This window comes from Phalangium opilio, unplaced genomic scaffold (assembly GCF_054372755.1).
Source record: "Phalangium opilio isolate 3A_F unplaced genomic scaffold, DU_Popi_V2 ptg000537l_1, whole genome shotgun sequence".
Lineage (NCBI taxonomy): Eukaryota > Metazoa > Arthropoda > Arachnida > Opiliones > Phalangiidae > Phalangium > Phalangium opilio.
In genome coordinates, this window is record NW_028324243.1 from 2,503,696 (window position 1) to 2,517,260 (window position 13,565).

A 13,565-nucleotide genomic window follows, 5' to 3' on the forward strand; every position below is an offset into this window, starting at 1 on the left:
CGGGTTCTTAACCAAATTCAAATGAGATCCAAGATTTTTGTAGAAAGAGAAAAATTCAGATTAATGGTGTCGGTCCCGGTAAAAGAATTTAGAGAAACATTATCCCATCAAATGCGATTAAGCTGTAGTCATCAGAACTGAATTTAAGAAGCGGGTTTGTCCCGCTGACAGAATTGCTGAGATCTTCCATTTTTAAATTCGCGTCGACGTACTCCTTCCCTCCCTCTTTTGGCCGCGTTTCATATACTCGCCCGCCCGCCCAGCCCGCCTGCACAATTCACCTCTTTCATAATAAAACACACCTAGAAATAAACTATCAAAAATTTAACACGAAATTTTGCCACTTGGGAACAGTACCGAAAATAAAAGGGGATTGGCTTGTATAATGTTAACACGACTCTTCTCGCTTCTAAAGTACACGTGCGAGCTAAGATTTTAGGGCCTCGTCTTGTAGGCCTAATGAATGCCGTATTTCAAAACCATTAGAGAAAAAAGAAATCAAATTATAAAATTAATAAACATCGTTATATGACCAATTGTGAAGTAAATTTGCATTGTACCGAAATTACTCCCGTTAAAGGCAATAGCCATAGAGCTAACCGAGGGGTGAATCACTCTTTCGGAAAGTGTCCCCGGAATACGTAATACCATACGCGATATTACACTTGGTAATACAATGCTATTTACTCGCAAAAATTTCCATACTACATCGTAATACAGAGTAAAGTGTACTCCGGAATACACGAGTGACTCGCCCCTCGGAGCTAACATTTTTTTTTAATTATCAAAATCAGAAACAATTCTTTTCAGACGATATAACTTTTTACTCAAAAAGGTGGGTCAAAAGGTTGAGTTTTTGTAATTCAACTTGTCGAACTTCTGTTCGCACAAGTCAACTACTTTACTCAACTCAAGTTGACTCAGTCAAAAAATGTATCGTCTGAAAAGGCCTATACCTAAAGGAAAGGTTCATACTACAATACCTTCTTCTATTCGAAATGGCATGTTAAGTGATGAACATTCTAAAATGGAACCATGTAGTCAAGGAGCCTACGTAGTTAATACCTCCTCGTGAAGCAGACGATGTTTTAGATCTTGGGTGACCAATGACAGTCTCCGTAGAGCATTACGTCAGATCTGCTTTACAGAGAGGTTGAACACGTAGGTCGCTGTATGCAAAATTAATAGGCCATTCTATTTTTTGATTCAAACACCCATCCGACTTCTTGGGTTATTTCTCTCGTGCTAACTCTCACCGCTAGAGGCAGTGAGAGTTGGCAGTGAACTCGAGCTCCTTCTGGTGTCGCCTCTTGGCGAGAGCGACATAACCTACCGTATACGTGTTGGTTTCACGTACAGTAATTAATTATTGAAGATGGCTACATGATTCTAATTGGAAAAATTAATTGTTTTACACGCTTATTTAATAAAAGAATGATCCTTGCATTTAAATTAAATTAGTTTGAGGTTTAAAAAATTCTTAGAAAATTTGGAGTAGGCCTTTGTCCAGTTTTAAATTTTAACGTGAACTAAAGAGGTTGGTTTTTTGACCAATTATTGACTGAGGAATTTTAGCTCGCACGTGTACTTTGAGAGGTTTAATTGTAGTTGTCGCTCAAAATAGCACAAGTTATAAGTTGATAGAGAACACATATATGTAACTGAAAAAATATGCATTCGTGTACTTAAAAATTTTTTTGAATCGTTTACAAGTTTAGAAGTTGTTAAACAGTAAATGAAATCAGGGAAAATATCCTACAACAGGTAAACTAAAAATAAGCTTAAATTCCTAAGAAACTGCGCCAATTTTTGTTGAAACATAGAGATAATCTTCTTAATGTACATACCAAAAATACCTGGCTGCTCTTAACTCTCCTCGAATCAAAGCCAAATTCCACCCACATTTTTTAAAATTTAATTTACAATTTCTCTACTAAAAAGAGAGGATGAACATAGAGACCGAATTTATTTTCATAAAATTCTTGTCATGGGACTAATTTGTCGACAAAAAGTTTCCTTTGAAGAAACTAAAAGGAAGGTAGAGGCCGGTTTCTAAAATAATTTTGGAATACGTCACAGGCATTACTAGACGGTTATTAAGATACTGAATGAGACTGGCCTCCAGGGGGAGGATACGTAATCTGAGGGAAATCGGCACCTTAACTGTGGAACGACTTAGGCTCGGTGGGGAGCTATAAATGGGGGTGGAATACTCGGAAGAATTGCGGGCGGTCTACTTCAGACGAATCAGGAAAACCGCACGCCATTTTTCCAAGTATTCCTCCCCCATTTTCTAGCGTCCCACCGGACCTGAGCCGTTCTCTCAGACTACGCACCATCCTTGGCCTCTAAGCCTTTGATTCTAAGCGAAAATAACTTTCTCCGTTATGGGAACCACACCTTCTATTGGTCACGTGCGTGTGACGTAATTCAAATATATTTTAAACACGCGGCACAACCTCCTTGTTTCTAGTATCTTTAATAACCCAAAAAGAAAACATTAAACGCCACAGAATTAAGCTACTGGTTAAAAAAAAAGTTTAGCCAAATTTTGTGGTGAAAGACTTAAATTGTTGATTTTGAATAGGATCTCGTTCTCTATTTTCATAATCCCTTTGCCAGTTTGGCTGAGTTTCACGAAGGGAGATCTTTGACTCATACTTTTACTTGAATTTTTATTTAATGATTCACCTATTTTTTTGTTGTTGAAAAACTGAAAATATTGTTAACGAAATAATTAAGTTACTCAGTTAAAACAAACGCGAATTTAAAAAGGTATACAATAATGAAGTGTAAACGTGCGTTGTTAAATTCACAACCAAACTTGACAATGTCAGATTTTAGTGAAATGGCGTATGCTTTATTGTAGACGTAGAACAAGACATGTCAACATTTTTTTTTCGGACTATGGTGTAGAACGAATATAGACATATTATTTGCAAAAAATGTTTCGTTTCACATTATCCATATTTTCCCCAACAAGGATAATATTGGGCTACTTCCCATTTGCCAAATTTTCTTTAAATAGGATAGTATTGAAAGTTTTCGCAACTTTGTATTGTCATGTCTTGTTCTACGGGAAGTCAAATTCAAAAAAGTATTTACTTTAAAATCCTGTGTACGAAATTACATCAATTATATGAAAACTAATACTTTATAATGGCAATTTACGATTTGCCATTAAGTAACGTTTCAGTACTACATGCAGCCAGCAAAAACGATTTTTCATGTATACGGTGCCAAATGAATTTAGAAAGGAAAATTTCGCCAAAGAATTCTGTTCTTAATATCACTAATAATTTTGCTTAATCTGAGAGAAATCGGCTCGCTATCTGTGGAACAGCTTAGGTTGGGTGGGACGCCAAAAATGGGGGAAGAATACACGGGAAAATGGCGGGCGGTCTTCCTGATTCGTCTAACGTAGACCACCCGCCATTTTTCCGAGTATTCCTCCCCAATTTCTAGCGTCCCACCGTGCCTGAGTCGTTCTACAGTTAGTGTGTCGATTTCCCTCAGATCCTTGTTGTTTTACGATATTGGTTAATTTACTTCTTACCGGCGCCGCCATTTTGTATTTTGAGTTGCGTTTAGTCACGCAGTTTCTATAATTGATGGAACTTCTTCATAATCTGTTAATCGCCACTAGAAAACGATGTGTACGTTTGGGAAACTTCCGGCCAAAGTTATTTATATAATTTTTCTAATTAGTCAATGTGGCACGACGCATAATCTTTAAAAATAGCCATTTTACAAAAGCCGTCTAGCGACTTAAATGAATTTTTCGGAAGTTACCTAAACAGTTAAATTTTTACAGATTCCGTGGCGCGTAATAGGCCTATATTTCGGACAACATTGGATCTTTCAAAATACTACCAAGAAGATAACGCTAACAGTTACCGATAACCCTTTCAAAACTCGAAGTGCCAGTATCAGAAACTTACAAATACTACCGAAGACTTTAAAATGTGGAGACATCTCAACAGTTACACAAAACGAATACTCATGGACAGCTGGCCAGTTAGTTAATTAATTACCAATTACCAAATACTGTTCTTCATAACGACTGATAATACATTTTTTTTTCAACATTTTGTAAATCCAGTAAGATAATGTGCTAAGTCAATATCATAATACATGGTAACACGTGCCATTATTGCCATATGAAGTCCATAACTCTTTTTTTTATATCGTCACGTGGTCAAAATAGAACCAAATCAAAAAATACGGCCATGTTCAATATTGTATACCTTTTGTATCAGCGTTACTATTTTTGAATCTTATTATTATTATTTGTCCTTTTTTTCGTTTATGTTTTGTTTATTATTATTATTATAATTATTATTATTTTAAGTTTATTTTGAGTCATAATAGTTGCGCTCTGAAAAATAAACGTTGATTGCATGGATTGTGAGAGATTTTCCATAATTAATTTAATTAAGTTTCTTAGTACACAGCCGCATTTTTGCCGTAAATGTTAGTGCGCAGTTTTATACGCATTGTCCGGCAGTTGTGGAAAATGAAGTTTAATAGTTTCAGTATTAATAATTGAAATACTACTTTTATGATACTGTTGCCAGTATACGATTATTATAGTAAAAATAGCATTCAAAATTGCAAAATTTTACTCAACTTAAATGAATAATAGAATTGAAATAAGACGTTTTTAACGCTCATAAATTTGCAACATGAGCAGCGAGCTGGCGCCCTCTCAGACTCAAATTTCATTTTTGCTATATCACCACGTGGTTAAGCCACGTGATTCGCTAAATTTAGTAATTTCATACATAAGATAACACCGAAAACAATTACGAAAAACAATCTCGTTTCTTGTTTGAAAATCGTGATTTTCTTGGTGGTACACACATGATGCAAAATAGCGAATAATTTTTATTTATCGCGTGAGTGGACGCCACAGCATATCGGGCTAACTTCTGAACGTTAAAAAAACTTGCCCAGACTTGTTAAAGAAAATTGCATTGCGCCCGCTGTGACTGACAAATGAACCTTTACGAATATCTTACTAATTTTCTAAATATCAAATTTAAATTAATTCGTAAAATCTCTCACGACAGGTAATCGTTTGTTTTTTTCAGACAACTTTATTAAATAATCAATCAAAAAGTGAATTAATCACTTCAAAACCACCTCCTGAATACGCTTTAAATTTTTGCACACTTTCAAAATGTATATCCTTTTATATATATGATAGTCATACACGTTAAGTTTTTAATTTGCAGTATTGTTTTATTTTAATCGTCGATGTCACAAAAAAACTGGAATATTTATAATTTCCCCTGTTCCTGAAATAAACAATAGTCAATTCGTTAATCTCATTCAGAATTAATTTAGACCGAGTCTAGAAACACGCGGCGGCACTTGATATCAGATGCGTAATCTGAGGGAAATCAGCACGCTAACTGTGGAACGACTTAGGTCCGTTGGGACGCTTGAAATTGTGGAGGAATACTTGGAAAAATGGCGGGCGGTGTTCGTCAGACAGACCGCCATTTTTCCGTGTATTCCTCCACCATTTTCTAGCACCACATCGGACCTGAGCCGTTCCACAGTTGGCGGGCGGTTTGCGTTAGACGAATCAGGAAGACAACCCGCCATTTTCCGTGTATTCCTCCACCATTTTCTAGCACCACATCGGACCTGAGCCGTTCCACAGTTAGCGGCCGATTTCTCTCAGACTACCCATCATCCTGATCTAGCGTACGTAAACTAAGAAAATGTCTTAGGCCTTGGCTGACTTAATTACGCCTTTCGTGTTGCATCTTAACTCGGTTTACATTGTTTCTTATCATCAGCACACAAACACACACACAAAAATGCCATTTTACCATAAAACGCCATTAGTTTGAGAAACCCCTATGAAAATATACGCAAAAATTATAACTAAACCCGACAAAAAAAAATAATTCCTCGCGTAGAAAAATTCGCTCTCATGGTTGAAAATTGTGATACAAAATCAATCATGAATTTGTGATTGTTACATAAATGTTCCTCGTAGACTTAAAAAAATAATAAAAATGAAATGAGATGCAAAATTTTTAGAGCGATAATATCACAAAAAATATGGGGGAATTATTAAAAATATATAAAATTTATTCCATAAAATACCAGTAGCCAAAAAAAAAATATTAAATAAAATTACCAAAAATAGTTTTTTGCTCTGAAACAAAAAGCTCCCTGAAAAGTTCTTAATGTTGCAAAGTTTAGAAGATGATAAGAAAATAGTTAATGGAAAGGCAATTGCGTATAATATAGGATATTTTACAAGAGACAGTCGTACTTTGCAGCCCTGCAATTTTCAGGGCCGAGAGATGAAAGGAATTGTGCTTTTTATTTTATATTTAATTTTTACAACATGGGATAACGGGAAAAAATTATATTTTCAAGACGTACGAGACTGAATCTGTAGGAATGCTTTTTAAAAGTTTAATTTTATAAACGTATTTTCGCGCGACGCTTGTCCAGCTGTTTCCACTGAAGAAAATAAACTTGAAAAAGAGAAAGATTTAAGCATTTAAGATAATTAGTGCTAGGGCCATTAGTAATACTGCGCCATCTAGTATTGATTTTTGAACTTCTTCATCCTGTTATGATTTTAATGGAAAATTAATCAGGTTAATATTAAACAATTCGATTAAAATTGGAGAGGATAGTGTGGTCTGAGTGAAATTCTAACTAGATTTGAACTTCGGTAAGGCTTGTTTTTAATTTTATTTAAAAAAATTATTATTATAAGTTAAATTTTGGCCGTAATGCATTCTAAATTTTAATTAATTTCAATATATCTTTCCCTTAGTTAAAATTTAACTCATAAGACAATTAAATAGTATCTTTTCAGCTAATTGAGCATCATGATATTTTTTTCATTAAACAACTTAAACCTAATTGAACTCGTTTAATTTTCGGTACTAGATGGCGCTGGTAAAGTACTACCACTTCCATAATTAGTATTTTTGACGAATATGAATTGCTGAAATGTTTGCGTTTTAATCGACTGTTTTGAGCCGTAAAAACAATACCGGTAATAATTGAGAAGAAGAGAAACAATAAACTTAAATTGGTTGTGTTAATCGTAAAATATGTGAACGAAATAACTATATTGTTTTTGAAATGAAAAAAAAAATTATAATTAGAGGTGAACACCTTATATGTATATGTTGGTGTTATCATGTTTTAGCCCTAAGCGTAAATACGGATTTATTAAATCCGTTAATCTCCATTAGGGTGAGGTTTTGTTCACATAGTACTTTCGAGGAAAATATGTACTTCGTATAAAACGTGTAGATTTTAAAATTATTTTTTTGGGGAAATAATAAACCCCCGCGCAGGTTTTTCCCTGGCCTCCGATGAGGTTAAAAATTAATTTTTGTGAATTTTATTTTAAGATTTTTTATTATTTTTTTTTCCTATTACATTACATTAGCGCGTGAAACGTGTTTGTCGAACATCGAAATAATGTGAATTTTGTGTATTTACCATATGTCCAGTGTGCTATGAACTCATTAAATATGTTTTTCTCTCATTTATTTTAACTTTTTCATTTAACCCCGTTGACTACTAACATAATTACAAAAACGCTAAACCTTTTACCATTTTCATTTCTTTTTAAAAATAACAATGAATTTATGGTTACTTAGAGCAAAAACATTTTTCCCCGCAAAAAATATCTTTATTTAAAAATTTGTGTTTAGCTAAATGAAAGCTATCAAACTAATTGAAAAATACCTAATTTTTAAAGTGCAGTCGGACCAATGACGGCGAAATTATATCTGTTCAGATATTTTGCTGTAATTCATTTAGAAACGTTGTGTCGCTACATATTTTTAGTGAAAGACATTTATACTTATTTTAGAAACATACGTGTCTCAAATTTCGTCAGAACTCTATAGAGAAAATTGCAGGCCATTTGAAAGAATGTGCAAAGTTGTATGAATTTTCTCTCAACATCTTCTCAGGGGCTATTACCAAAAGTGGATGAGAGGAAAAGTATGAAAATGGCCAAAAGTCGCGACGCGAGTCATCAGAGTTTCGCCGAAGTTGACCGTTTTATTGGCGTAGCTATACTGGGCCTGTTCACTCCCTTAAAATAGGTCTTGTGTTAATTCGCGGTTACACGGTTACCGTCGTCTGCTATTGTGTATGCTAGAACTTCCTCGATTTGTGTTTGTAGTCAGGACAGAGTAGCTGGTAATGTTTTAAAAGGTATTTGAAGGTATAATATGGATTTAAGTAAGGTTATCGAAGCTATAGAAGAGCCCATAAAACTAGATACGTTTAAAACAAATCTCGGTAATTAAGCAATAGCGCGAGCAGCTTGCGTCGTGATGCGCGTGATCAAGTGGGCTATGGTTAAACCAAGGAGCATAAATGTCTGAACTACTTTCAGTCGCCAGTTTGCAAGTCCATCAGTCACTAGTAGACTAAATAGTTATTGGCGAAACTTTGATGTCCGCGTTTTTTAACACAGACTCTATGGCCATTGTCGTACTTTCCCTCTCATCCACATTTGCTATTACGCATAATCTATCATTATAATTATTTCTTTCCACACATAATCTATCATTATAATTATTTCTTTCCACACATAATCTATCATTATAATTATTTCTTTCCACACATAATCTATCATTATAATTATTTCTTTCCACACATAATCTATCATTATAATTATTTCTTGCCATGCCACTATAATGTCTTTTACAAAATGGTACAGTTATTTGCTTCAAGTTGAACCTATATTTAATTTTCATAAGAAAGTTTCTGAAAGGACAATTTCTCCATCATTGGTCCGACTTTACTCAAAAAAATTTTAAAAAACCAAGATTTTAAAAATGCAAAGATAATTTTTTTCAATTAAATTTATAAAAATAATTTATTGGTTCTTGTACTGATTGTAAGCCTTAATTCAGATGTGACGAACATTATAACCTACCTTTTGAAATAACCCTCACTATGGTTCTTTAATGAATTGTGTAAATTTGTTACTATCGAAGACACAAAATCGTTCTACGTTTTGATCTCCGAATTGAAGTTTCGGTCATAGTACTTGGGTGTGCCGTTTCAACCAAAAAACTTTGTTGAAATATTTGGTATGAAGTGCTTGATAAATAGTGCTTTTACGATGCAAATTGTTCCGAACACATTGAATAGATTATTACGAATTTTATCGAGCTTGCATTGATTAGCTTCGTGTTGCTTTAGTTACCCGTCGCCGTTTGCCGACCGAGCTTATATATATATATATACATATATATTTTGTCGTTATTTAATTAAAACTTGCACTTTTAATTTGTCGTACAAGTTTGAACATTCCGTAGTTCATTTACTAGTGTCGCTAATACGCATATCATGTAAAAATTATTTTTGTTTTATATTTGAATATGTAAACTTTACTTGTTTTACTGCACTTGCCAATGTCTTTTTTAATTTTCTTGGTTTTGATCTAACAAATATTTTATCTTTTTAAAATGTTTTTGCTCTTACTATAAATAACAACGATATTCATACGCACCTATATATTAAAACCGAGGCTTACAATAATTATTAAGACTTATTTTCAACGCTTTATAATACGTAACCATCGCCGTAACCAAGGATCTCGGTATGTACTCTATCGTAACCAGAATCTTAAAGTTCTCTTACCAAATTGAAACTTCTTCCGTCGAGACAAGAAGAATGTATAAGAGGGGAGACACGGAGTCAGACAAAATGCACGTAGTCCCTCGTTCCTAAAACGGTACTGTGCCGTTCCCCGGTTACCATGGTTACCTCTTCCCCTTGCTCTAACCTCGTGAGCTTGTTTAGAATAGCGAATATCGTTTGTTTCCTTCAACGATCACGTGACGCGTCTTTATCAACGGCCTGCGCGTCGAAGATGCGCCCCACTGTATGCGGTAACTGCCTCGTTTTTTACCTCTCCCCTTTATACATTTTCCTTGGTCGAGAGAGAACTTATAAACTTCTGGTTATCCCTAATTTTAACCGATATGAAATTTTGAATGAACTATGAACCAAGCTAATAAATGAAATGATTTTTTTTTTATTAACGTCTTTAACATCTTCTCAAAATGGTATCAAAACCGTGTTTTAAATGTTTTAATAAAACTAAATTTATTTCTTCTTGAAAAGCCACAATGAACAAAGCCTCAACCGCGAGTATCTGCGACGAGAAACCCAACACGTTTGCGTGCCAACTCTGCGGCACTTTGTTCAACGAATCAGAAACGCTTCTGAAACATTTGGCGTCCGCGCATACCGGAAGTACGGACAACTTTACTCTCTTCAGTACCCTAAGTCTTCCTTTTTGCTGTACCCTTTGCGGTTACAGTTGCCATAGTCAACCTAACATGCTCGAACACATGGAGTCGCACGCCGGACGAGTCCTCCAATGTTTGGCAGGAGCCGGTTGTTCTTACCTCACACCCTTCGACGACGCCCTGAGAAAACACGTCAAAGAGATACATCCTTCAACAGATGGCGCTGGTCTCTTAAGATGTCCGCATTGCGGCGCTGGTTGTCTAAATAAACCATCTTTCGTGGCACACCATCGTAGTAATCATCACCCCGTGGCCTGTCACTTATGCGAAAGCGTCCTTGACGAAAAAGCGCCAATGGTAGAGGGCGAAGTGCGTCAACGGAAAAGAGACGGTTGCGAGGAACGCGAGGATCACCAACCAAAACGCTCTCGGAAGCAAGCTGAACCCAAAAAGATACCAATAGGATTAATCGAAAAACCGACGACCAAGGTCAAAAAAACGAAAAGGGTCAAATCACTTATAAAACCGAAAAAGAAGACCTCGGCTAAAAAATATAAGGGATATAAAAATGAGAGGAAAATACGAAAGATTAATTTTCCGGGGTGGGTCAAAAGGTTCAGACGCCGTCAACGCCATCTGTGCAGGGCGTGCGGTGAGGTATTCGCATTCATTTATAAGGCCTCGCGTCACGAGAAACGTTGTAGGCCGAAACGTACGAAGAAACTTAAATCTAAACGCCCTAAATCGAAATGATAAATCATGGATTGTTCAGGTACGAATTTAATAATTAACACGCTATCGTAACTCAGGAGCGTGGGTTCCTCAAAAACGTAAATCAAAATTATTCCAATTTGTGGTAAAATCGTATGTACAAAATGCCTTAACTCTATTTCGCGATTACTACCATGTTAAATTCAAAGTTTAATATAGGGCCATTGGTATGAAATTAATATTAATATACTTGTTAATTATGACCGTAACTAAAAATATTTAACATAACGTAAAAACACTATTAATAATTAAACTAAAAAACAAAAACCGACACTTTAATTAATCTTCTAGTCAGTAATTAGTTTTTTTAACGTTTTTATCGTCTGTAATTTAGTCTGTAACGCTCGTTATAGACATGGAAATTAATATTTTATTGGATTAAAGTTACGGAATATTAAGGGGATGATTCTGAATTGGGTTTTCCAATGCTGAACGTTTTACGCCATTTAATTGAAGAAAAAGGTTAGGTAACATAACATTATACCTTAAAAGAACGGCCTTTTTCTAAATATAAAAGGAAAATAATTTAAATAATAAATGATCTCTTATTACAAAATAATTCGCATTTAGTTAGTCTTAAAAACGAGGACTACTGTGACATCCGCCATTGGTTAGTTTAGTGTCGTCTGCTAAACCGAAGCCGTTCTTTTAAGGTATAAAGATATGTTATCGGACCTTTTCCTTTAACATTACATTAGTGGGTCTTTTTTGGATAATCAATTATAATATTGAATAACTCATAAATAATAGAGAATGGGTTAACGATGTAACAAATATTGCTAGGATCATCTGGTGCGAAAACTAGGAAACGTTTGACAAATGAGAGAAAATAAAGGTTAGAACACGGTGGTTAGAATTATAATACTCAAAACATGAAGGGTAATAGGATCAAATACCTAACACTACCGGTTTGGTATATATTTAATTTTAAAATCAGACGACATTTAATTTTCAATAAAGGGTTTCTATAGATTCCCGAACTACGACGTCACTGGTAAGCCTTGGTCAAAACCAATGAGATAGAATATATATGTATTAAACCACTACCTCCTATATAAGAATCAAGGCCCGAGTATGCTCCCTCGTCAGATGGGGATTTGAACTTGTATATAATTGTGCGGTTTCCCCGTGAGGTGGAGCTCGTTTCAGGATTTCTTATTTCAAATCACGCCCGTTCGCATTAGCACAATGACTTTGACTATTTGGCCAACATTGGTTAATTAGAACTATTTTATGTTTAATATTAATACCAGTTTCATACTTTTAATTTATAATTATAGGCAAGCTTAAAAAACAGGTTTTATTAAAGTTGAAAAATAATTTTATTAAAACTCATTGCATCAGTTTTAATTTTAAAGTTTTAATAAAAACAATATCTATTAAAATTCAAAATTGTCTTATCAAATCTTTTTGTAACATTGTTCAATTATTTTTTTTTCATATGATTCTTAAGCCTTTGCACTATGCCTGGATTATGGTAGTGGGTGGGATGTAAGAATCAGTCGTATAAAGTAAAGAGGGATGGTAAAACAGTGGAAATTAAATTTCACAGAATTGTTGTGAAAAGGAGAACGAGTTAGAAATCGAAAATGTTGGAACTCCAAAGACGGGGAAATGTAACATGCATTTCGTTAGTGGGTATCGGACCCTGGTCGGGAATCGGCGGCCCTCGCGGGGAAAGCGCTCTTTTTTGAGGGGTTGCTCTCGTGGTTTTGCCCGGCCCTGCTTGGAAGTTGGATGCCGACATTATTTATGAAGCCGACGCTAAGCCTTGGTTATTAAGGGAAATATTTTCGATATTATAATTTTTTAAAGCTTCAATGTGCATGTGTTTTCTCCAGTAGGATTTAAATATAATTCCCATATTATTACTAACTTTTTTAAGTTCCAATATTTTTAGTTTATCATAGTTTAGATTCAAATTTACTCCGTTATCTACAATCCCAGCTATTTCTCCGTAACCCGAAGGCGTCGTCTACACGTGATAGCTGTGACGTCAAAGTCTGGAAACGAGCGCCGCGCTGCGTTTAAATCCAGCGAATTAAAATGCCTCATTTCGAAGATAAAAAAATTCCCATACTCGGGCCTTGATTCTTATATAGGAGGTAGTGATTAAACCTAGAGTCCCAACGTGGGATCTCGAGAATCGAGATCGACGTTTCGCGATACACTTTTTGTCGAGCACGAATCTTTATCAAATACAGGTGGCGCCACCTATTAATCACTCGAAGAACGTTTTTATTACTGTCTGCTGCTATAATCTGTGTAACAAGCTGTCAAAATAGTTTTTTAAACGTGTTAAATAAAATACGCGAGTTAAATAATAAAAACTCTAGTCCTTTTTAATCTAATAAATAGATGAAATAAAAATCATAACGATGTTTCTGATTGCAAATAAGCAAGTAAAAGTTGTAATTAGTTCCGGTAGAGGCTCACAGATGGCGCTGTCATGTTTTGTTAAACTTTCTTGATAAAAACAATGTGTTTCGCGGTAAGCCGATTTTAATTGTAACTCTATCTATC

The 13,565-nt window shown here is 34.9% G+C and overlaps 1 protein-coding gene across 4 annotated transcripts in view; it reads left to right on the forward strand.

The window, feature by feature from the left end:
- Window positions 1-11,557, forward strand: part of LOC149588807 (uncharacterized) — a 28,298-nt gene extending 16,741 nt beyond the window's left edge. For 2 of the 4 annotated variants that reach the window (XM_089862047.1, XM_089862048.1), the window contains exon 5: window positions 10,144-11,555. In XM_089862047.1, coding sequence (XP_089718173.1) covers window positions 10,144-11,024 — 881 coding nt within the window. In that variant the 3' untranslated portion in view covers window positions 11,025-11,555. Of the gene's footprint in view, window positions 1-3,814; window positions 7,542-10,143 lie in introns of those variants that run through there. The other 2 variants (XM_089862046.1, XM_089862049.1) reach the window with 2 other exon arrangements.
- The last annotated feature ends 2,008 nt before the right edge of the window (window positions 11,558-13,565 follow it).